This window comes from Nipponia nippon, unplaced genomic scaffold (genome assembly GCF_047370975.1).
Source record: "Nipponia nippon isolate SJK-2023a ecotype South Korea unplaced genomic scaffold, ASM4737097v1 scaffold_60, whole genome shotgun sequence".
NCBI classification, from domain to species: Eukaryota; Metazoa; Chordata; class Aves; order Pelecaniformes; family Threskiornithidae; genus Nipponia; species Nipponia nippon.
Window position 1 is genome coordinate 390,855 of NW_028262381.1, and position 21,300 is coordinate 412,154.

At 50.6% G+C, this 21,300-nt stretch overlaps 1 protein-coding gene across 1 annotated transcript in view; it reads right to left on the bottom strand.

Moving 5' to 3' along the window:
* Positions 1-12,315: 12,315 nt before the first annotated feature.
* LOC148051291 (olfactory receptor 14A16-like) overlaps positions 12,316-21,300 on the bottom strand; it is a 78,041-nt gene continuing 69,056 nt past the window's right edge. Inside the window, exon 3 of the mRNA XM_087738188.1 lies at positions 12,316-13,313. Coding sequence (XP_087594314.1) covers positions 12,316-13,313 — 998 coding nt within the window. The remainder of the gene's footprint in view (positions 13,314-21,300) is intronic.

Here is a 21,300-nt window from a genome sequence, read left to right on the forward strand (position 1 = left end):
CCTGAGAAGGGACCTTTGCTTCATGGTCACCTCTGTCCTCCTCCGGGGCTCTGTGGTTACCCAACTCCACCACCTTTATTAATAAAAAGGGAAGCAGTTTCCTACTGACACTTATTACACACAAGTCCCAGGGCTCTTGCCACTGCTGGTCTCTCAGCCAAGCCCTTTCTCAAACAGCTCCAGCTAGTTCAGGTGCTCATGGCCTTGTCTCAGCAAATGTTGAAATCTCCATTGACTGAGATCCCACCAACTGGCCTGGGTCCTTGCTCCAGTGTTTGACTTGGAGGGATTTCTCAAAAATTCCCAGCTCTCTCAGCTTCTCCTTGTCCAGAACGGGCTTCAGGCCCCAACCACACTTCTGGCTTCTGCAGGACTCACTCCAGTGTCTCAGGTTCTTTCTTGTGCTGGAGAGCCCCATACTGGACACAGCATTCCTGATGCGGTCCTGTGGTGGGTTAACCTTGGCCAGCAGCCAGACACCCACCCAACTACTCACTCACCCACCCTCTTCAAAATGATGGGGCAGAGGCACATGGGAAAATAAGATTAAAATGGTCATGGGTCAAGATAAAGACAGAGAGATCACTTACCAGGTTCCAATTTATTGTCAAAATAAATTTGGATAGTGAGAAACTATGATAAAAACATTGAAGACCATTCCCTACCCAACTTCTTTTTTCCCAGTGTCCTCGTTTTGGCTGGGATAGGGTTAATTTTCTTCTTAGTAGCTGGTAGAGTGCTGTGGTTTGGGTTTAGGATGAGAACAATGTCGATAACACACTGATGCTTTAGCTGTTGCTAAGTTTTGCTTACACCAGTCAAGGACTTTTCAGCTTCCCCTGCTCTGCCAGGTGCACAAGAAGCTGGGAGGGGGCACGGCCAGGGGGGCTGACCCAGACTGGCCAAAAGCCTGTTCCATACCATATGATGTCATGCTCAGTACAGAAGCTGGGGAAATTGGCCAGGAGTGGGGGACCACTGCTCAGGGACAGGATGGGCATCGGTTGGCAGGTGGGGAGCAATTGCATCATGCAACACATGCTCTGTATATTATTATTGTTATTGTTATTGTTATTGTTATTGTTATTGTTATTGTTATTGTTATTGTTATTGTTATTGTTATTGTTATTGTTATTGTTATTGTTATTGTTATTGTTATTACTAGTACTACTACTATTTTATTTTATTTTATTTTATTTTATTTTATTTTATTTTATTTTATTTTATTTGCTTTGGTCCACACCATATACCCAATCACTGCGCTAGGATTAAATCACAATTGAACCTCCTCTGTCCGTTAGAACAGAAAGTATGGGCCCACCAAAATGGGAACAAAGGGCAATCTATCGATGTTGATGCTTGTGTTGTATGGGAACAACAGGGATTTATTTGTGAAAGTAATACCATTAAGGCCCGAGACATTTGCCTTGACACTGAACAAAATCTTTGTCATTTTGCAATACCTCCTGATGAAACCCCTGGACCTGTACTTGCATACATCAGAAATGGATGTGTTTGTATGAGAACCCTTTGTGATTCTGTATTTATAGACAATACCACTGTAGATATATGCAATCACTCAAATATCTGTGCTTGTAATTTTGCCAAAATCATAGGATGTGACTTTAACTATTCAGCTCCTGTCACAACCCACCAATTGCGACTATCTAACTATACCTCATATCAAGTTTTACTGCCTACCCCCATTGGAATGACTCACATTGGTGAGAAAACTCTTGCAACATGATGACCTGAGTCAATTGCTAAAACAAATTCGGAGCAACAGGCAAAAATCCCCTAATTACGGTCCATCACGATGCAGAGGAGATACACCATGCCCTGGAAAGAGTGAAGAAAGATGGAAAACATCACTGGTGGGAAACTCTTTTTGAACGGTCCCCAACAGCAACGGGAATTTTGAATTGGATGCTGCATCCAATTGTAGTTTTGTTGGGTTTAACCTTATTGTGTTTATTGCTTATAATCATTCTGTAGATCACAGTTTGGCAAAAAATGAAACAAATTACATCAATCCAGCAGGTAAAATATATACGATCAACTGATTCTGTCTGTAACCTGTATATAACCAACATTAATTAGAACACTTTAAATTCAGATAATTGGACTCTTAGCGCTGATCTATAACACACCACGTATTTATAACATAGAGGCAGGAGGTAACTGTAGTACCACTCTATGAGTCGATAAAGTGGATTGAGTGTAGTCATGGGGTGGAGTGCGACGGATGCACTTGACCCCTTGACCAGACTGGCGGTGGTCTGGTGCAGGCTCCGGAGGAGGAAAAGGCCTGAGCCGTAGACAGGCCGTGAACTCCTCTAGCTTCAGTCTGCTCTCTGAAAACCCACAAAGGAGCAGAGTGACAGCGAGCATTGATGCACATGAGCTTGGAACACCAGTCGTGCAATTAACACATGGATAACAATGGGTGGCTTTTCCAAGACTCATTTATCGAGGAACAGAGAAAGTTGTGGGTACAAGGAGTCTCCTGCATTCCTTCTCTAGGGCATGTAATCTGACTACATTATCCCATAGATATGACAGCCCAAGTGAGCCTTCTTTGAGCTCTCCCTGCAACTCACTTTTCTTTTGTATGATTCTTCCATGTAGAAATGAATAGAGTGAACCTTCCCATCAAACTTATTGAACCTTGGCAAACCCCTGTTAAACTTTGCTAATTTCCATTGTATTCACTGAACTCTGCCAAATTATTATTTTGCCTCAATAAAACATATTGCTGCTTCTCTCTTTTGAGGGAGGTGCATTCCAGTCATTGGCGACACAGGTTTCCCCTGAATGGAATCCCAAGGCACAGGAATGGCTTCCCAATTTAGTGTCATCGACAAATGTGGTGAGAGTTGCCTCCTCTGGGTCATGGGTCCAGTGTTAAACTGCATAGGGCTCAGGAGAGTCCCCTGTGCTGCCCCACAATGCCCCAGTACGTCCCACTGGCCTCCAGGTAGGGTGTGACCCTTTCACCACTGCGCTCTCAGCCTCCGCATCCAACTGGTGTTTTGCCCATCTCTTTGTCTGTCCATCCAGACTGTTATGGCCTAACATGGGTAGAAGAATATTGAGGGAGACCATGCCAAGAGTTCTGCTGAAGCTGAGGCAAATGATATCCACTTTTTATCTCCTCATGCTCAACCGCAGGCTGTCAGTTTGGCGAGGCATGATTTACCCTTGGGAAGTCCATGTTGACAGTTACTCTCTTTGGGGTGCCCAGAAATGTCACCCAAGAGGACTCCAACTGCTGGCACACTCCTCACCGATGTGAGCTGGTGCAGCCTGGGGTTCCCTGGGTTGCACTTTTGGCCTTTTGCAAAGATGGGTGCAACATTGGCTTGTTTTTTCTTACATGAGCCCTCTGCCAATCCCATGACCTTTCAAAAGAGATAATCCAAAGAAATACCGATCTTCCCCTGTAACTCCATTGCCACTCTTCTGCCTGCTGTATCACATGCTTAATTTCTCTAATCTTTCATATATTTGCACCTGTCAGGATACAATGACTAAAGTCACCTTTGCAGATACAGACTGCCTGGGCAAAGGCCCTTGCCATTTTTCTCCCGTTTTCTCCTCCCCTTGTTCTTTGTTCATTCAGATACCTCTCACCTCTGCAGCTGCTTTGAGCTTCAGGGAGTAAAAGCTTACTGCTCCTTCAACAGTCTAATTGTCTCCTCAGCCAACACTTTAATTGTGTTTATGTCTATCTTTTTGTATCTACCTAGAGAAAATATTGCTCATAAGATTATCCCTTGTAGAAAGGCAGCCTCATTAGAGACAGCTTGTACTGAGCATATGCTTACAGAGTGTGTTTTATTGTTTATGAAACCTGATCATTCTTTACTTTCCTTTGCTTGCAAATAGGAAAAGTTCTTCTGTGCCTGTGGGCAGCCAGTTCTCGAAGGAGAGCAGGTGGGACATGGAGCAATGGAGCTGTAGCATCCAGCTGCTGACTTCAGGGCAGAAGTCTGATGTAAGGAACAGTGATGCAAGTCCCAGGGGGCCAATGTCAGAAATGTCGAGCTTTGGGAGGGAAGGAGCAAGGCTGTCCATACAGTGTCAGACCTCAAGGGACTCATTCTCCTACCTGTCCAGACCTCCCGAGTGGACACTCCGGATCATTATCATCTGGAGAATGCTGCTATAACCTCTTCTCTAAACTCAAAAGTATTAAGGTATTCCTTTTAAAATAAAAAATAATTTGTATTAGGTGCACTTTGAAATCTTCCTCCTTAACTACACTATGAAACAGCTCCAATTAGCGATACAAGTCTTGAAGACTTGAAGAAAATTACAGAAAGATAAAGAGCTCGTTAGGGCATTTGGGGCTCATTCCATGAACCTCAGATACTGAGAGAAGACTGAACAAACTGCTCAAGAAGTCCAAGTCAGAAGCTAAACCCAAAGTACCTTGAAGTATTAATGGGCCCCACTGAGGACCATTACTGACAAAGCCTCCCCAGGGACTTGTTAGAGCAGATAATTGGAGGCCATGATTGCAGGTAGGCAAAGGCACTGTGCAGGTGTCTGTAACGCTGAGCCAACCCTTTGGTTTGTTTCATGAAGCAGAAAGGCCAAACCCTGACCCCCAGGCCCTGGGAAGGCAGATCCCGAGACCCTCAAATTAAAGTTCCATCTCACCAGCCTTGGTGGCAGAGGCGACTGCTGTAAGCAAGACAACAAAGACCCCAGTCCTGTTGGTCCTCTCAGCCTCAATAGAGCCCTTGGCCAGATCTACTGCGGGTGGTCCTATCAACTGTCCCATGCCTGCGCCTCTTTCCCTTCAGGCTGCTGACGTCCTTCTTGCTTTCCCACCTACCTCTCACCCCAGCATTTCTAGGCCTTCACTGATGGCTCTTTACTCTCACAGGCCATTCCTTGAAACACAAAGCCATGGGCTGATCCAGACTCCCTCTGGGTCACCTCTTGCACCACAAGGCTACGCTTGGAATGAGATTTCTTTTTTCTCACATCCACTCTGAACCTTCCAAGCTGCTCTTTGTGGAGGATTCCTTCTCTTCCCACTACCAAGAAAAGCTCCATCATCTCTGAGGCCACCCTTCAAGCAGTTGCACGCTACTACTATATGCCCTGAGACTCCACTTCACCACGCTAAAGAAGCCCAGGTCCCTCAGACTCTCCACACAGGCCCCAAACCCCATCCTGCCACATCTCCTCTAGAACCCCTCCAGTCCTTCCCCATTCCTCCAGACTGGGAAGCCCCACACCCAGACACACTAGTCCAGATGTGGCCACACCAGTGCTGAGACAAGGGGGATGATAACTCCCTTCTCTGGGTGCCCATGCTCCAACCAAGGCAGCCCTCTATGCAGCTGGCTTTCTTCATGGTGAGCAGGTACCACTGGCTCCTATGGCATGCCTCTTAGTGCCCACGCCCTTCTTCTCAGGGTCACTCTGGAGCTGTTCAGGTCCCAGCCTGCCCTCATGTTTGGGCTTATTCTACCCCCAAAAAAGCCCTGGCAACTTCTCCTTGTAAAACTTCCTGAGGTTTCTGTTGCCAGATCCCAGAGTTTCTCAAGGTGCCTCTGGAGTGAAGCTCTGTTGGCACAGCTGTTGCTGTGTACGTACAGATGGCCCACCAGCTTAGTGGTGCCTCTGACAAGAAAAAAGCATGAGGAATTGCAGGACACTACAGCTAATAGAAGGAGGTACTGGTTTAATGGAATTGCTGACCAAGGCAGGAATTCCCATGATGACAAGCTCAGAATCACCAAACGAGGGTACACAGGAAGCCAAAGCAGGGCCAGGGAGGAAAGGGAATACAGAGATGTGCTGTTTACATGGGAGGGTACTGGGATGGTGAAGGGGAAGAAATTGTGAGTGGGAAAAGAGGGAAAAAGGAAAGAAAAGTTGAAGCAAAGGAAGTAATGAGGGTCTTGGAGGGGTACCTGCCAAGCAGCCCTGCATCTGGGCAACAATGCCTGGAGTGGGACAAGAAAGCCACAGATCATCTGACCAAGCCTCTTTCTGGCTGACTTCAATGGTCACTGGGAACCTGAGTGCTTTCCCTCCCATCATAAAGGAAAGATCTGTTGTGGATGGAAGCACAGAATCATTCATGCTGGAAGGGACCTCAAGAGATCTCTAGGCCAACCTCCTGCTCTCAGCAGGGTCAGCGATGGGCTCAGAGCAGGTTGCTCAGGAGCTTATTCATTTGGGGCTTGAAAAGCTGCAAGGATGGAGATGACACAAGCTCTCTGGGCAATCTGCTTCAGTGCTTGAGTGTCTTGATGGGGAGAAGGATTTTCCTCCCTTGTTTCAGCTGATGCCCAGTGGCCCTCATCCTCCCATCATGCACAACAGTGAAGAGCCTGGCTCCATTTTCTTGCTGGTACCCAAGAAGATGTGGGAAGGCTGTTATTAGGTCTCCTCAAAGCTCAGCTCTTCTCTTCTCTTCTCTTCTCTTCTCTTCTCTTCTCTTCTCTTCTCTTCTCTTCTCTTCTCTTCTCTTCTTCTTGCACCTTTGCAGCAAAGGCAGACAATGGCATCCTGGGCTGCGTTAGGAAGAGCACTGCCAAAGGGTTGGTGGAGGTGATCCTTCCTCTCTTCTCAGCACTGCTACAATTTGTCTTGCTGACTTCCCTCAGGGTTTTCTGCCCTACCACCTCACTCACCATTCAGCCAAAGCTGCCCTCCACATCTTCCACCAGTCCTGCCTTGTCTTCTTGTGAAAAACAAGTCCAGGAGAGCATCCCCCCATGTCACATCAGGGATCACCTTCCACCTTCCCTCTAAACAAGGCCTTCTAGCAGAAGTCCATGGTCTTCAAAATCCCCAGTGACTACCAAAATTTGTGTCCCTTCCTCCAGCTGCCTAGAGGATGCCTCGTCCTCTTCCTGTCCTTCCTCGGGCAGTTCAGGGATCCTTACTAAAAGACCACTGTACTCAAGGAGTTAGTCATCCATGTAATGGTAAATCTGAGGAGACCCAGGCCTGTGCTGTGCTCCGCGTACAGCTTGGCCTTCAGGCCGTGTTGTGCTGAGCATATTGCTGGGTTGCAGGATAAACTTGATTGTAACGAGAAGTCTGCAGGAAGCTCCCACCTGGTATCGGTGCTTAGGCCACCTGCTTGTCCTTCCTTTTATCTGAAACTGCAACAAGGAATTCACATGTGAACCCCCTCTTTTGGGGCTTTCTACTGAAAGGATGACTTGAATTTTTTCTTCTAAGAAAACACTGAAAGTGATGACAGAAGCAAAATGGGATAACCCTTCTACAGACGGGATCTGCAAGACTTGCTGCACCAGCTGACTGGACAGAAGTAACCTCACCGTGATCGTCCAAGCCACGTGCCTGCTGCTGGCCTTTCAGCTTGTGCAGTAGACACAAGCAAATCATGTGCGTACTGCTGTCCCATTGGGTACTCAGGTGGAAAGGACAGGACAACCCCTATCCAAGCCCTCTTCCTGCATGGGCCTACCAGGTACTTAGGGATTCCCACAATCAACTTGCCAACCCCATGCCTTCTGCTGCTCTGTCAGAGACACTGGCAGATGTGAGCCTAAAAGCACGTATCCCAGCCATGAGTCAAGGGCTGACAGTCCCTTTGCCAGATATGTTCCTGCTACTTACCTATCAACTCCAGAGACAGAAGTGACCTCACAGCCACCTTCAAGGCCTTGTGCCTCCTGCTGGCCCAGGAGATCCTGAAGCACAGCTGACCTCACCATAGCATTCCCACCCATCTCCTCCTTGTGGCCTATGAGCTGATCAGATACAGGTCACCTCACATTCCTCTTCCAGTGCCATGCGACTGTTCTGGGACCTCACAATCCCCCTCCTGCCCCAAGGGGGTGAACAGCTTAAGTTAGGGTTAGGAGGGGTTGAAGGTGAGGGGATTAGAGCACGGGAAATAACGGCTTTGGAGCTTAGGTGTTGAGGTTAGGGTTTAGGGACTACAGCTCACCTTGCATGGTTAGGGATTAGGCAAAGGTTTATGGGGTAGGTTTGGTGTTCTGCTGAGCGTGTCTGGTTAGTGTTTAGGGTATGGCCTACTTTTGTGGATGAGGGTTTTGTTTGGGCCTGGGGTGAGGGCTAGGGTTAAGACCAACATTTTAATGCTAGAGGTATGGGCAAGGGATTGGGGTGGTCAATAGGGTAAGAGTAGGGGTAAGGGGTTCTGTGTTTGGACTTTGGTTTAGAGGTAAACTTTGAGATGAGGGATTAGAGCAGTGGATTCCTTGCAGGATGAGGGGTAGCATTTAGGGGCAGGGTTAGGACTTAAGGTTGCTGGTTAGAAATAGGGTAAAGGCCTAACATGAATGTTTTCACAGTCAGTGTTGCAGAGGCATCAACATTACCTGAACTCATCTTACCTCTTGAAAATCTTTCATTTCTTTTGGCCAAGCCCCTCTTCCCTCCCCCAAATCTCCCATCTTCCAGTCCCAGCTACCCCTGACCTCCCCAAATCTTTCATCTTGTTGGGGACAGTAATGTAAGGGCTTTCAAGACCTCCACATGTCTGTCTGCCCACTGCTGGCCAGTCAGAAGTGCCTTCAGAGCCAGCAGCCAAGGGGACACAATGTGCTGCTGTGCTGGAGAGGTCCCTGCTCAGCCACCCCAGCAGTGCTGGCGGCAGGTGATGCCCTCCCCCACCCCTGAGGTACTCTGCCTGCATCCCAGCTCATGCTCCAGAAGGGCTCCCATATCTCCTGGGATGCATTTCCCACACGGCTGCTTCATCTTCCCCAGGGCATCCTGGAGGCAGTGACCACCTCTGTGTGGATAACTGAAGCAAGGCCTGAATGTAGATTTTAGGACAAACTTGAAACCTCTGCAGAAAAGAACTCTTTGGAAGAGCTGAAAAAGTCTCCATTTCCAGCATTGCTAGGTTTTTAAATTAATTTTCATTATTTTTTTCAATTTTTCTTTTTTTTTTTTAAACAGCACCAAGGGTATGTACTAGCAAACTGATGATGCTCTCTGTCACTATGTGAATAGTCTTCTGCAGCCCCTTATCAAAATAAATGTTCTTATCGATGGTTCAAACATTGCTCAGAAGAACTATATTTATATTGGGTTATCTTGTCTCTCTAATTCTGCCCCTCTGTCTTTTCTCCTTCCTCTGCCTATTCTGTCTTCAATGAGCTCTTCAACGGAACGATTCCTTGCACCATAGAATAACTCATGTTGGAAGAGACCTGAGCATTGTCTTATCCAGCTCTTCTGCTGGACACAGGGTGACCTAGATGAAGCATTTCAAAGGCTCTCCTTCCGCTTGCCCTCATCTACAAAGGAGCTGAAGGTGCGCTCCATCCCACCACACAGGGAGATAATAAAGATAATTCAGCAGTGTTGGCCCAAGTGCTGGTCACAGAGGAATGCCAAAAGTGACGGGCTGCCAGGAGGACTCTGTACCACTGATGACATCGGGGCCTAATCGTCCTGCATAACTCCCACTCACATCATCACCTACTTCTTCAGTCCAGGTACGACCAGTCTGGCTATAAAGAGATCACGGCAGACCATGTCTAAGGCCTTGTTAAAGTCCAGGTATGCAACATCACCTAATTTCCCCGCCCATATAGGTTCAGCAATCTTTTTCTTTGCCTTCAATACCTGGAGATGGCTGCAGGAGGACTTGCCCCATCACCTTCCCAGGGACTGAGGTGAAGCTGACCAGCCTGTGATTCTCCCAGACCTCCTTGAAGATGGGTTTGATATTTGCCTTTTCTGAGGACCTTGAAACCTCCCTGATTGCTCTAGCCTTTCCAAGATGTTTGAGAGAGGTGTCATGATAATGCCGGCCAGCTCCACCAGCACCTCTCTGCCCCTTCCCACACCCAAAGCCCTCTCTGTATCCACTTCCAGAGGAATGCCCAGGTCCTTCCTGCAGGCCCACAACTCCAAGGTGCAGCTGACAGCTTTTCTGAGCATTTTCCTTAGTGTCCCCCTCCCCCAAACCTTTCTGGTCCACAGGCTGAAGATGAACGTATTGAGCAGGGGCCTGAGGATGGTGTAGAAAAAGGGGTTTGTCAAATGATCTCAGGAGGGCTCTTCTGGGCATCACACAGACAATGACGAGGGTGTCATAGGAAACAGTGGCACTGGTGAGGTGAGAGGAGCAGGTGGAGAAGACCTTCTGTCTGCCCATGCTGGGCGGGAGAGCTGCTCCAGGTTGGCAGCTCTGACGCCCACACAGGATGCCCGTGTGAACAGGAAGGGGAGGACTGGCTCTAAAAAGCAGGTTATGAAAGCACACAGCATGAATGTCACGGTGGCACTGCAGGAGAGCTCCAGCGAAATCACGGAAGAGGTGGTCCACCCCACTGGGACCACAGACCTGTATCTGGGACAAGAATGAAATGATTCCTGTAGATGGCATAAATACCCCGAGCCAAGGTGCAGCTGCCTACTTGAGACAGACCTTCCAGTTCAGGAGCCTTGCAGAGAGAAGCCAGTGGCACAGAGCCCAGCACTGATTGTAGGATGTGGCCACCAGCAGGAAGCACTCTGTACCTGCAAAAGGTGCCAAAAATAGTACTAACGCTGCTGTGAGCAGAGGTGATACCTACATGGAAAAACATTTGTTTCTTTGTTAATTGCTTAAAGAAATTGTGAAGGCAGTTCAGAGAGGTGAAACAGGAGGGTGCCTCTGAGTGCATTCATACTCTCTAGATGGGCTCTGTGCCTTCTGAAAGGTGAGAAATGCCGCCTTCCAAAGGGCAGTGTCGCTCGTGCTTGCAGAACCCCTTCTGACTGCAGGGTTGAGATGCTCCGCAGGTGTGCTTCTTTCATACTGTACATTTGAAGGCACAAGCCAGAAAGCCAAGGAAGAGTGATAGAGCAGACAGAGGCATTTGCAATGAGCCTTTCCAAGGCAGGTGAGAGAAACGTCATGGGGACAGTGGGGGCTGTTCCTGGAGTCACACTCAGAAGTGTCGGGGCTCTGTGAGGTGTCCATATTCGAGCTTGCCTCATGCACTCTGCATACTCACAGAGGTGTTCAGATGCGAGTCCTTCCCCTGCACACGCAGAGGCAGTGCATTGCAGCAGTCACAGTGTCTTTCTGGCCTCCTGTTGCCACTGCCAGAGGGTGGCAGGCACCTCAGCCCTGCAGTGTGTTGCGCGGCTCTGCACTCATCTGAGATGCCCCACAGCATGAGGAACGGACACAGGGACCTCGGTTCAAGGAAGGACATCCCAGTGCTGCATTCAGGTGGTTTCCCAGGGAATGTTACTCCCAACGTGAAGCGACCTCAAGACACTGGCTGTCCCACAGGCCTTTGCAGCACCCCCAGGAACAGATGACTGTGTTTGTGCTCACTCAGGTTCATCTCACCACATGCATACGATGTGGATGCTTAGGCCTCCTCTTTACAATGCAAACATGGACTTCTGAACAAGTCATTTGGTGTCCCTCCATAGAGGGATACAGGACCTCTTGGAGGTGGGCTGAGAGGCTAGTGCTGGAAGCGGTCGTTTTTATTGGCAGGTCTGTGATGATTGTCCTGGGGCAGCTTCCCTGGGGTGTCCAGTGCACACGGGAATAGATCAGAGCCTGCTCTGCTGCTTCTTCATGGCTCTCCCAGGAGCCTGGTGGTGCGAGGACACTGCTGTTTGCCCCCACCCTGCACACTCACACATTTTAGCTATTCACTGGTGTTTTCTGTCCTGGGCATTTTCCTGGGCATGTTCTTGAGAGACACTTGGAAAGAAGACCGAAGCTTCAGGCACTGCCCTGAGGAGATCACCTTGTATGATGGAAATGCTGCTATGGAGGCCAGCTCTGTCACAGAGGTGCCCATTGCCTGTCCCTGCCTGCAGTCACAGGACGGCCACCCAGCAGGACTGTGACCAAGCTTCAAGAGCACTCAGGCCTTACACCAACACAAGAGCTAAGAAGGACAGCGCTGAAGTGGAAAGTGAGCAGCTCTGGGAAGACCAAGCACTGGTGCTCCCTGGCAGTGCTGCTGTGCCGGGACTCCTTTTGCCTCCACCTCTGCACACAGGCACTGCCCCTGCAGCTCCAGAGAAGTCTTGGAGGCAGGATCTCAGAGTAACAAGTCACTGGAAGGTCCTTTATTTTCATTAAACACACAGAGAGCACTGCTCCTCATGTACACAGTCTGTGGGTCACACAGAATCTGGATAGATATACATCATGAGAAATAGCAAAAATCATGACATTTCTTTGTGGACAAGATTACCAAAAGTAAAACAAAGCAAAAAAACCCCAAAACTCAAAACCAACACCGAAAAAAATTACAGAAGGCAGGCTGGGCCTGTAACGAATTACATTAAGTGATTTGCAGAAGATGACAAACAGTTTCATGCTTTTGAAAATAATCCAGTCATCAGTTTCCACACTGCATCCTTGAGCTCCTGGTTCCTCATGCTGTAGATGAGGGGGTTCACTGCTGGAGGCACCACAGAGTACAGGACTGCCACCACCACATCCAGGAATGGGGAGGAGGTGTCAGGGGGCTTGAGGTAGGCAAACATGGCAGTGCTGAGAAACAGGGAGACCACAGCCAGGTGAGGGAGGCACGTGGAGAAGGCTTTGTGCTGTCCCTGCTCAGAGGGGATCCTCAGCACGGCCCTGAAGATCTGCACATAGGACACCACAAGGAAAACAAAACACCCAAAGGCTAAACAGGCATTAACCACAAGAAGCCCCACTTCCCTGAGGTAGGCATCTGAGCAGGAGAGCTTGAGGATCTGGGGGATTTCACAGAAGAACTGGTCCAGGACATTGCCTTGGCAGAGGGGTAGGGAAAATGTATTGGCAGTGTGCAGGAGAGCATGGAGAAACCCAGTGCCCCAGGCAGCTGCTGCCATGTGGACACAAGCTCTGCTGCCCAGCAGGGTCCCGTAGTGCAGGGGTTTGCAGATGGCCACGTAGCGGTCATAAGACATGACAGTGAGAAGACAATACTCCCCTACAACCAAGAAGAGAAAGAAAAAGAGCTGTGCAGCACATCCCAAGTAGGAGATGGCCCTGGTGCCCCACAGGGCATTGGCCATGGCTTTGGGGAGAGTGGTGGAGATGGAGGCCAGGTCGAGGAGGGAGAGGTTGAGGAGGAAGAAGTACATGGGGGTGTGGAGGCGGTGGTCGCAGGCTACAGCAGTGATGATGAGGCCGTTGCCCAGGAGGGCAGCCAGGTAGATGCCCACAAAGAGGCAGAAGGTCAAGAGCTGCAGCCCCTGTGTGTCTGCGAATGCCAGGAGGAGGAACTGAGTGATGGAGCTGCTGTTGGACATTCGCTTCCTCTGGGCACTGGGACCTGTCCAAGCAGGAAAAGGCAGTGACAAGTTAGGGTAGACATCTCACAGCAAAACTTATTCCAGTTCTTATGGAAACCCCCCAAATTGCCTCTCCCCTTTCAGAAAACTTTTGGCTGGTCCCTTTTGTGAACACTGGTGGGTGCTGGCTGAGGATGCCCCACAAAGCAGGGGGCTCTGCTCTGGGCTCTGGAGGAGTCAGTTCTGCCCTACAACAAGAGAGAAATACAAACTGGGAGTGATGTTAATCCACTCGTGGTCTTAAAGAGCTTTTCAGCATTGTCACTCCCAATTCACTGAACTGCAGAGAAGAGCTGTGGGGATTTTGTTTTGTTTATCTGCTTCTAGTTGCCCCATCACAGTGAGTGGTATTTTTAAGGCAGAAATCGTTGGCATTTCTGCTTGTCTCCAAGAGAAACCTTGTGGGTTCTGTGAAGCCAAAGGACTATCCCTTCATGCAGAGTGAGGACAGCCAGTCTGTCCATCAGCCTGGTCTCAGCTGCCCTAGGCTGCCACTTCTTTGAGCTGGAGGACAATTATACCTAGATGTTCCCCTGAGAAGAAAGCGGACAATGGTGAGAGCAGGTGAATCCAGCTCCCAAGTGCAGGTCTCCAAACTGCTCCTACTGTCTCATCCTACCTGAGGAATATCTCAGCTCTCCCCTCGCAGCCAGGGCCACAGAGGGCTCATTACCGCTGCTTGCATACAGCCTTCCAGCAGCATTTCCATGGCCTTAGTACTGAGGGGCTGCCAGGTAACACAGAGATGGCATGGGAGAGCTGTGCCCTTCTGGAAGGCAGCCTGCAGCCCAGCAGGACCCCCCCGGGAAATAATTGAATGTCCTAAGGATCCTGTGACCTGAATGGAGAGTTGGCTCACTCAGCCCTGCAACCAGCATTGCCCAGAGCCCCCACCTTAGCTGGGAACAAAGGCAACATGAAGAGGAGAGGAAAAATGGAGAAATTCCCCAATCCTCCTGTTCATGGAGGCAGTACAGGGACAAGCAGATGGGTACTCAGGAGGTTCGTCAGGGGTCCATCTGTCAAGGAGCTAACTCATGCCGTGGACCACATGGCCTTCGCGGTGAAGGCTCTGCTGGGTGGCAGAAGAGGTCGGGGGCTTGCTCCGGGGAAGGCATCTGCAGTGCAGGTCATGGCACGCGGGTGTATTAACCCCCCCTCCCACAGCATTTCTGGCAGCAGCTCCCTCTCACTCCCTGCCCATGGCTCTGCTGCCTGGAGCTCTCCCTGCCGGCAGATGTTTCTCTGTCCCCACATCTCCTCCCTTTTGGTGCTCACAGACCCCAGCCTGCCCACTGCATGCTCAGCTCTGCCCTGCAGACCCCTCCTGGCAGCAGGGCACTGCCCAGGGACATCTCTGTGTGTGCAGGGCTCAGGAGCAGCTCAGAGAAGTCTTCATGAGAACTGGGGTCTTTGTGCCTTCACCAGAGCGAAGAAGTAAATTCCCATCTGCCACTGCCCCCCAGCCAACAAAGAGTGGAAAACTCAAAGCACAGACTCCTTCGCTTTCAGGTAAATACTGCCTCGATGTCCTTCTTCAAAAGGACCCTCTGCAAATGCCCTGGGCTGATCGGGAGCTGTGAGCAGCTCTGACCCATGCAGCACCCTCTCCACTGCAGAAGGACCCTGCCCTGCCAGCTAGCACACCTTCCACCCACAGCTTCTCCCTGTAGCATTGTGGGGAGCTCCCTGGGCAGGCTGAGTGCTGACCCTGGCAGGCGACAGAGCCCCTGCCCCAGCACGCAGCCCCTGGGGTGCAGGGACCCTGCTCTGAAGGACAGCCCTGGGCACCCCTCAGTGCACACCCAGCTTCCCACCCTTGCAGACATCCCCGGGAGAAGGGAGCTTTCATGCCCTGTTCCTTATGGTGCTGCAGGGAAGCCCTGCTCTGGAGCATGTCCTTCTCCACAATAAAGAAACCCTGAGCGCCATCCTGCCCGATCCTAGCTGCAGCAAGATGTGCCAGCTCTAGGAGGCCCCTCCAGGACACTTGTGTATCACCCTGAAGCCAGAGACTTACTGTGTCAAGGACTGTGTAGATTTCTCCACCAGTGAACTCTCAGCATTCTCCCACTACACAGTGCCTGTAACATCTCTCGCACGTCTCTCCTATCCCCTTGCACTTGCAGGCTGTGCCCTCCCCCTGCTGTGCTTTGCAGAGGAGCTGCTCCTGGGCAGAGCTGTCTCTCTGCAGGGCTGCCCACTTGCCAGGAGCTCCCTCCAGCCCAGGAGCCCAGCCCAGCTCAGCAGCAGAGGCCCAGCCCAAGGCAGCACTTTCCCTGCCCCTCTGGGCTCCCTCCAGGTGTCCCTGGGGCTCCAGGGAAACCTGCTGTGAAACAGGCTGAAGTAACCACTGATGTTCCCTCCCACAGCTGGGGATAGAGACTTACTTCCTGTAGTGTAGTTTCTCTTACACTACTGAAGGGGTCTCAGCTCCCTCCCATGCAGACCACAACCCCCAGGAGCTGGGATTCCTCTTGCATAGTTTCAGGTGTGCACAAAACAGGCACCTGCATGTGAGCTTCTTGTCTCAGCTCCCATGCTAATTACTGGAGATGGAGGCCAGGAGTGAGCTGTTCAGACACAAACACATGGTGACATTTGAGGTTCAGGAGGTGGTCCAGGATATGTGCAGGTAACTGCAAGCTCTAATGGAGCAATGCTGAGAGACAGGGCAGCATCTGGGGGCAACTTCTTGGAGGCTGGTGAGAAATCAAATGTGCCAGGTGGAATGACAGCAGATGCCCACATGTAGGACAACTGAACCTCTAGATATTGCTTATGTCCAGGGCAGCCTATAGAGGTCTTCAGCTGACCAAATGGAGCCATGTGCCATAAGGAGAGCTCAGTCTCTCTCTTTCTCTTCTCCATCAGCTGTATTTTCTACATGTCCTTCAAGTAGAATGGCAGTTTTGTCAAGTCCATCCCTTGCACTCTAAATGCCTAACCTAATTCAGGCCAGCTGAATCTTAATTTAGTAGCCAAATACAGGCCTGTAGAGCTATGTGAGATGCCAGGATGCTCCAGCCCAACTGCATGCAGCTGACATGGACAGCACAGGGCCTATCCAGGAACCCCCTCCCCATTCAGACTCATTGTGTGACAGGCACCCCCCAGGGCATCTCAGACAGATTTGGTGCCTTTGAGCCCATGACTGAATCCCACCACTGCACTGACGTGAGGTCTGTCCCTTCTCTCTCCAGCAGGTGCTGGGCAGTGCATGAAGACCAAGCACATCACACCAGGGTCCCCACTCGTGTGCATTCCCTCTCAAACTCTGCTGGTTCAACTCGACGTTTAACCATCCCCTCCATGTTACAATCATGGATCAGGCTGGTGATTTTCATTCTGCCTGTATCACAGGATGTCCACACCCAAGGGCACTCTCAACATCATCTCTTCCTTCCTGAGATCAGATTCACCACCACCACAGAGGCTGCAGAGACACCACAGACAGCAAACCCCTCTCCTGCTCAGACTGCACAGCCCAGCTGCGTTTCTCTTTGGCCTTGGAGAGAGCAGGTTTTGCCGCTTTTGTGGGCACCTCATTTCTTCTTTACATTGCCATTTGCTATCCACTCCAGCATGTCTCTGCTCTGAAGCAAAGCCTTTGCACACTTGAGGCCTTGGGCACTTGGCAGCAGGTTTCCCTCTTGCAAGTCTGCTCTCAGCCCAAAGGTGCCACAGCTGAGGGGCTGCAGCCCAGACATGCACCCACGCCCTCAGCCTGGGGCACAGGCAGGAGGAGCTGGAGCTCTGCATGCAATCTCTTCATCCCACTTTGAGGGAGTAACAGCTGAGGTGTGTTGGGACAGCTGACATGATTGGGGTGCTGTGATGGGTGGGTACAGGATCATCAGGAGAGACAGGCCAGAAGGATGAGGAGGGAGGTGTCCCCAGTGTGAAGAAGCTGCTTAGATGTGTGAAGCTCCTCTATGGGATGAACAAATTGGATGAGCCCTTGCGGGTGAGTGTCAGAGAAGACTAGTATGGGTGACATTGTGGTGGGAGACAAAGAACCCATGGAAGTCCCCCTGTGGACTTTCATTACCCTGGCATTCACTGGAGAGAGACCACAACAGCATGCAAACAGACCTGGAGGTTTCTGGTGGGGTTTGGGACACAGTTTGGGACACAGGACTTCATAGCACAGCTGCCAGATTGGCCAAAAATGGTGACACTCACCTGCATCTGTTACTCTCACAGAAGGCAGAGCTGGCCATGGACGTGAAAACCAGTGTCAGCCTTGGCTGTCGTGACCATGCAATAGTGGGGTGTCACCTCCCAGGGGGAAGGAGAACAGAAGAGTGCAGATGATAGCCCTTAAAGCAGCAGACTTTGGCCTGGTCTTGTGACTTTAAGTGGGGGATCCCCTATGAGCAGCACAGAAGAACAGCAGAGCCCAGTACAGCTGGTCTGCAAGGACAGTGTCTTTCAAGTCCGAGTGTGTGCAGACCAAGAGTCAGGAAAACAAGCAGAGATCTCAAGGGAGAAGCGTGGGGAAACAGCAGACTCATGGGGGAAGCTCCATAGAAAAAAGCAGCATACAAGAGGTGGATGCAAGGATTGAAACAAAGGAGGAATTCAGAAATATGGTGGGTTTTAGGAAAGCCAGAGCTCCCGTAGAGTTGACACTTGCAAGGGAGTTCAAGGGCACAATGTTACCATTTCAGGAACAGTTAAAGAAGAAATGAAGACAACATGTGGCCACTGCTGAATTGCGTTAGGTAGGTGTAGATAGGTGTGAGGCACTCTTGGCCTTTGTCTTCACCAGCAAGGTCTCCCAGTTCCGTGTGCCTAAGAGGCAGAACCGCAGGTGAAATCCAGCAGTGGATGGAGATCAAGTCAGGGGTTACTTAGGGAAGGTCAGCCCTTAATAGTCCCTTGGACCAGATGGGATGAATCCAAGGCTGTGGCTGTTGAGAGACCAGGCCGAGGTCATAGCAGGGCTGCTCTGCTACATTCTGGAAGGTCATCATGACTGGAGAAAGCCAAAGGCAACTCTTGCATACATCTTCTAAAAAGGCCCAAGGACTGAGCAGGGGAGTTACAGGCTGCAGTGACAGAGGCCAGGGGCTGCGTGGCTGGGCAGCAGCTCTGTGGAGAAGGCTCTGGTGGTCCTTGAGTTCCCTTAGGCAAAACGTGAGCCAGCAGAGGATGCTGGGCTGTGTGAGCAGGGCCACAGGCAGGAGAAGTGATTCTCCCCCTCTGCTCGGCACTTTTCACACCACATCCAGAATCCTTGCCCAGGTTTAGAGCCTGTGCAATGACAGTGAGACATGGGCAAAGAGGAGCCGCTTCACTGGAGGGCCACGAAGATGGCAATCCTTCCATTACCCTTCAAGTGTTTGTGTGATTTCCCCAACAATACCAGTATCTGCAACAAAAATAACAACAACAACAACAGCACTAATCTGCCTAAATAGAAATACCTGCAGTGGAGCAGTCTGCATCCATGGTAGCCACTTTGGGCAATGCCAATTAAATCAGTATTTGCAATATATGGCATGATACCCAATCCAAAAGTACATACCTAAAGCGGTTCAGAAGAAGGGCTGTTGTGGTTTAACTGGGCAGGCAGCTGAACACCATGCAGACGTTTGCTCGCTCCCCTGCCCGCAGTGGGATAGGAGAGAGAATTGGGAAAAAACAAACCAAAACTGTGGGACGAGACAAAGACAGTTTAATAGGAGAGCAGAGGAAGATAAAATAATGATGATAATAATAATAATAACAACAACAACAACAAGAAAACATGCAAAACAAGTGATGCACAATGCAATTGCTCACCACCCGCTGGCTGATGCCCAGCCCATCCCCGAGCAGCAATCGCTGCCCCCCAGCAGATTCCCTCCAGTTTATTTACTGAGCATGACGTCATATGGTATGGAACAGGCTTTTGGCCAGGTTGGGTCAGCCCCCCTGGCTGTGCTCCCTCCCAGCTTCTTGTGCAGCTGGCAGAGCATGGGAAGCTGAAAACTCCTTGACTAAGAGAAATACTACTTAAGTAAACCATCAGTGTGCTTGCAGCATTATTCTCATCCTAAATCCAAACCACAGCACTGTGCCACCTACTAGGAAGAAAATTAACTCTGTCTCAGCCGAAACCAAGAGGCTTGGGTACTATCAACTTCATTGCTAAAAGAGAGGGATTTTGAGGGAACTTCAGAGTTCCAGGTTCCTGTAGAAGATTTCAGGCCTCCAAGAAAGGAGCTGAAGATTACAGTTTTCAACTAGCCTAGCCTTTAGATCACTTCACGTGTGAGGGATCTGCTCCCCCATTTCAGTCATTGGCACCCAAAAACCTCACCTGCTTTGCCTTCCTCTCCTCCCAAAGCCTGACCAAGTGATGGGAGGAAAGGCAGCAAAAAGAGTGTAGGCCTCTGTGAATTAGCTGGGGTCTGGCACTTGGAGGGCCATGCTGTCATTCCCTTGTACGCCCCATAAAGAATCAAGCTGGGAAGTGTGCAAGTCTGACTCAACAAGGTTCATGGACAGGCAAGGCTGTGTCTCTGGCTGTGTCTGGAGACCCGTACACCTACAGTACAGATCAAGCTGGGTGAAAGTGGGCATAAATGGTCTCCAGGGCCCATGGACAGAGGTGGGGGTGGAAGCCACAGGTAATGCTGGTCAGGGCTGTGAAGGTCTATGGGTGCTCTCAGGGCCCTGAAAATATCCCCATGGGATCCCACCTGCCAGTGCCCTCAGTAGGCCAAATTCTTGTTCCCTGATGTGCAGGGTCTGCTCTCTGCTCCTCTCCTTCCCCATGTCCCTGAGGATCTGGAGACCACAATTTCATGGCCACTACAGCCTTCAGGTCTTCACATGCCTGACCAGCTCTTCCTCTTTTGGGAGTACCAGACCCAGGAGAGAAGAGGAGTGGGTGGCCCATTTAGAAGCTGACCAACACACAAGCCAACATCTAGCTTGTAACATGTCCCAGAGAGACCCTCCATATATGAGATGTCCTCACATCACACAAGGCTAACCCACTTCTCATCTCCCCTGTCAGTCTCTCCTCAAGACGCTATATCTCCATTATGAGAAAAGCTGTGGAACCTCTACTTCTCTACCTCAGCTCTTATTCCACTGATGTCACAGCTCTGTGATGGCACAGGGGGCTCCTGCTCTCTGTGCCCCAGGCTCTGGGCTTGGTGCCCATTTGGGTTGCAGCACCTCAGATGTGGCACCAGGGCCAAGGGCAGACTTGTCACATAGAAACCTGGTGCCCAGAGATGGGACCCCGTGTGTGGAAAGGCTTGGCTTCCCAGCAGAGGCACGCTGGAGTGGGTGGCAGGTGGTGCCATAATGGTGGATGAGGTTCCCACACCGAGAGCAAAAGCTGCAGTCCCCAAGGGCAGAGAGAAAGAGGCCTGGGCTGTGCAGCCCTGGCAGGAGAGGGCTTTGCTGTCCCAGGTGACTCTGCAGCACCGTGGGGCCTGTGCCAGAGGTGGAGCTGATTTGCAAGAAGGACAAGGTGCTGCTGAGAAAGTCCCTGGGGGAGGACAGACTGTGATCCAGCAACACTGACCAGCTGACCAGCTAGATACCAGCTCTGCAGCGAAGGACCTTGATATCCTGGAGGACAACAAGCTGAGCATGAGCCAGCAGTGCACCCCCATGGCAAAGGCCAACAGCCTCCTGGGCTGCATTAGGAAAAGCATGGCTGGCAGATGGAGGGAGGTGACCCTTGCCCTCCACTCAGCACTGGGGAGGCCCCATCTGGAGTGCTGTGTCCAGTGCGGGGCTCCTCACTACAATAAAGTTGTTGACCTACGAAAGCAAGTCCAGCAAAGGGCCATAAAGCTGGTTTAAGGGACTGCAGCATCTTTCATAGAAAGAAATGCTGAGAAATGTGGGACTGTTCAGTCTGGAGAAGAAAAGGCGCGGAGGGATCTTGTTAATGTGTATAAATACCTGACGGGAGGGCATGAAGACCAGGGAGCCAAACTCTTCTCAGTAGTTCCCAGTGACAAAACAAGGGGTGATGGACACAGCCAAAAACACATG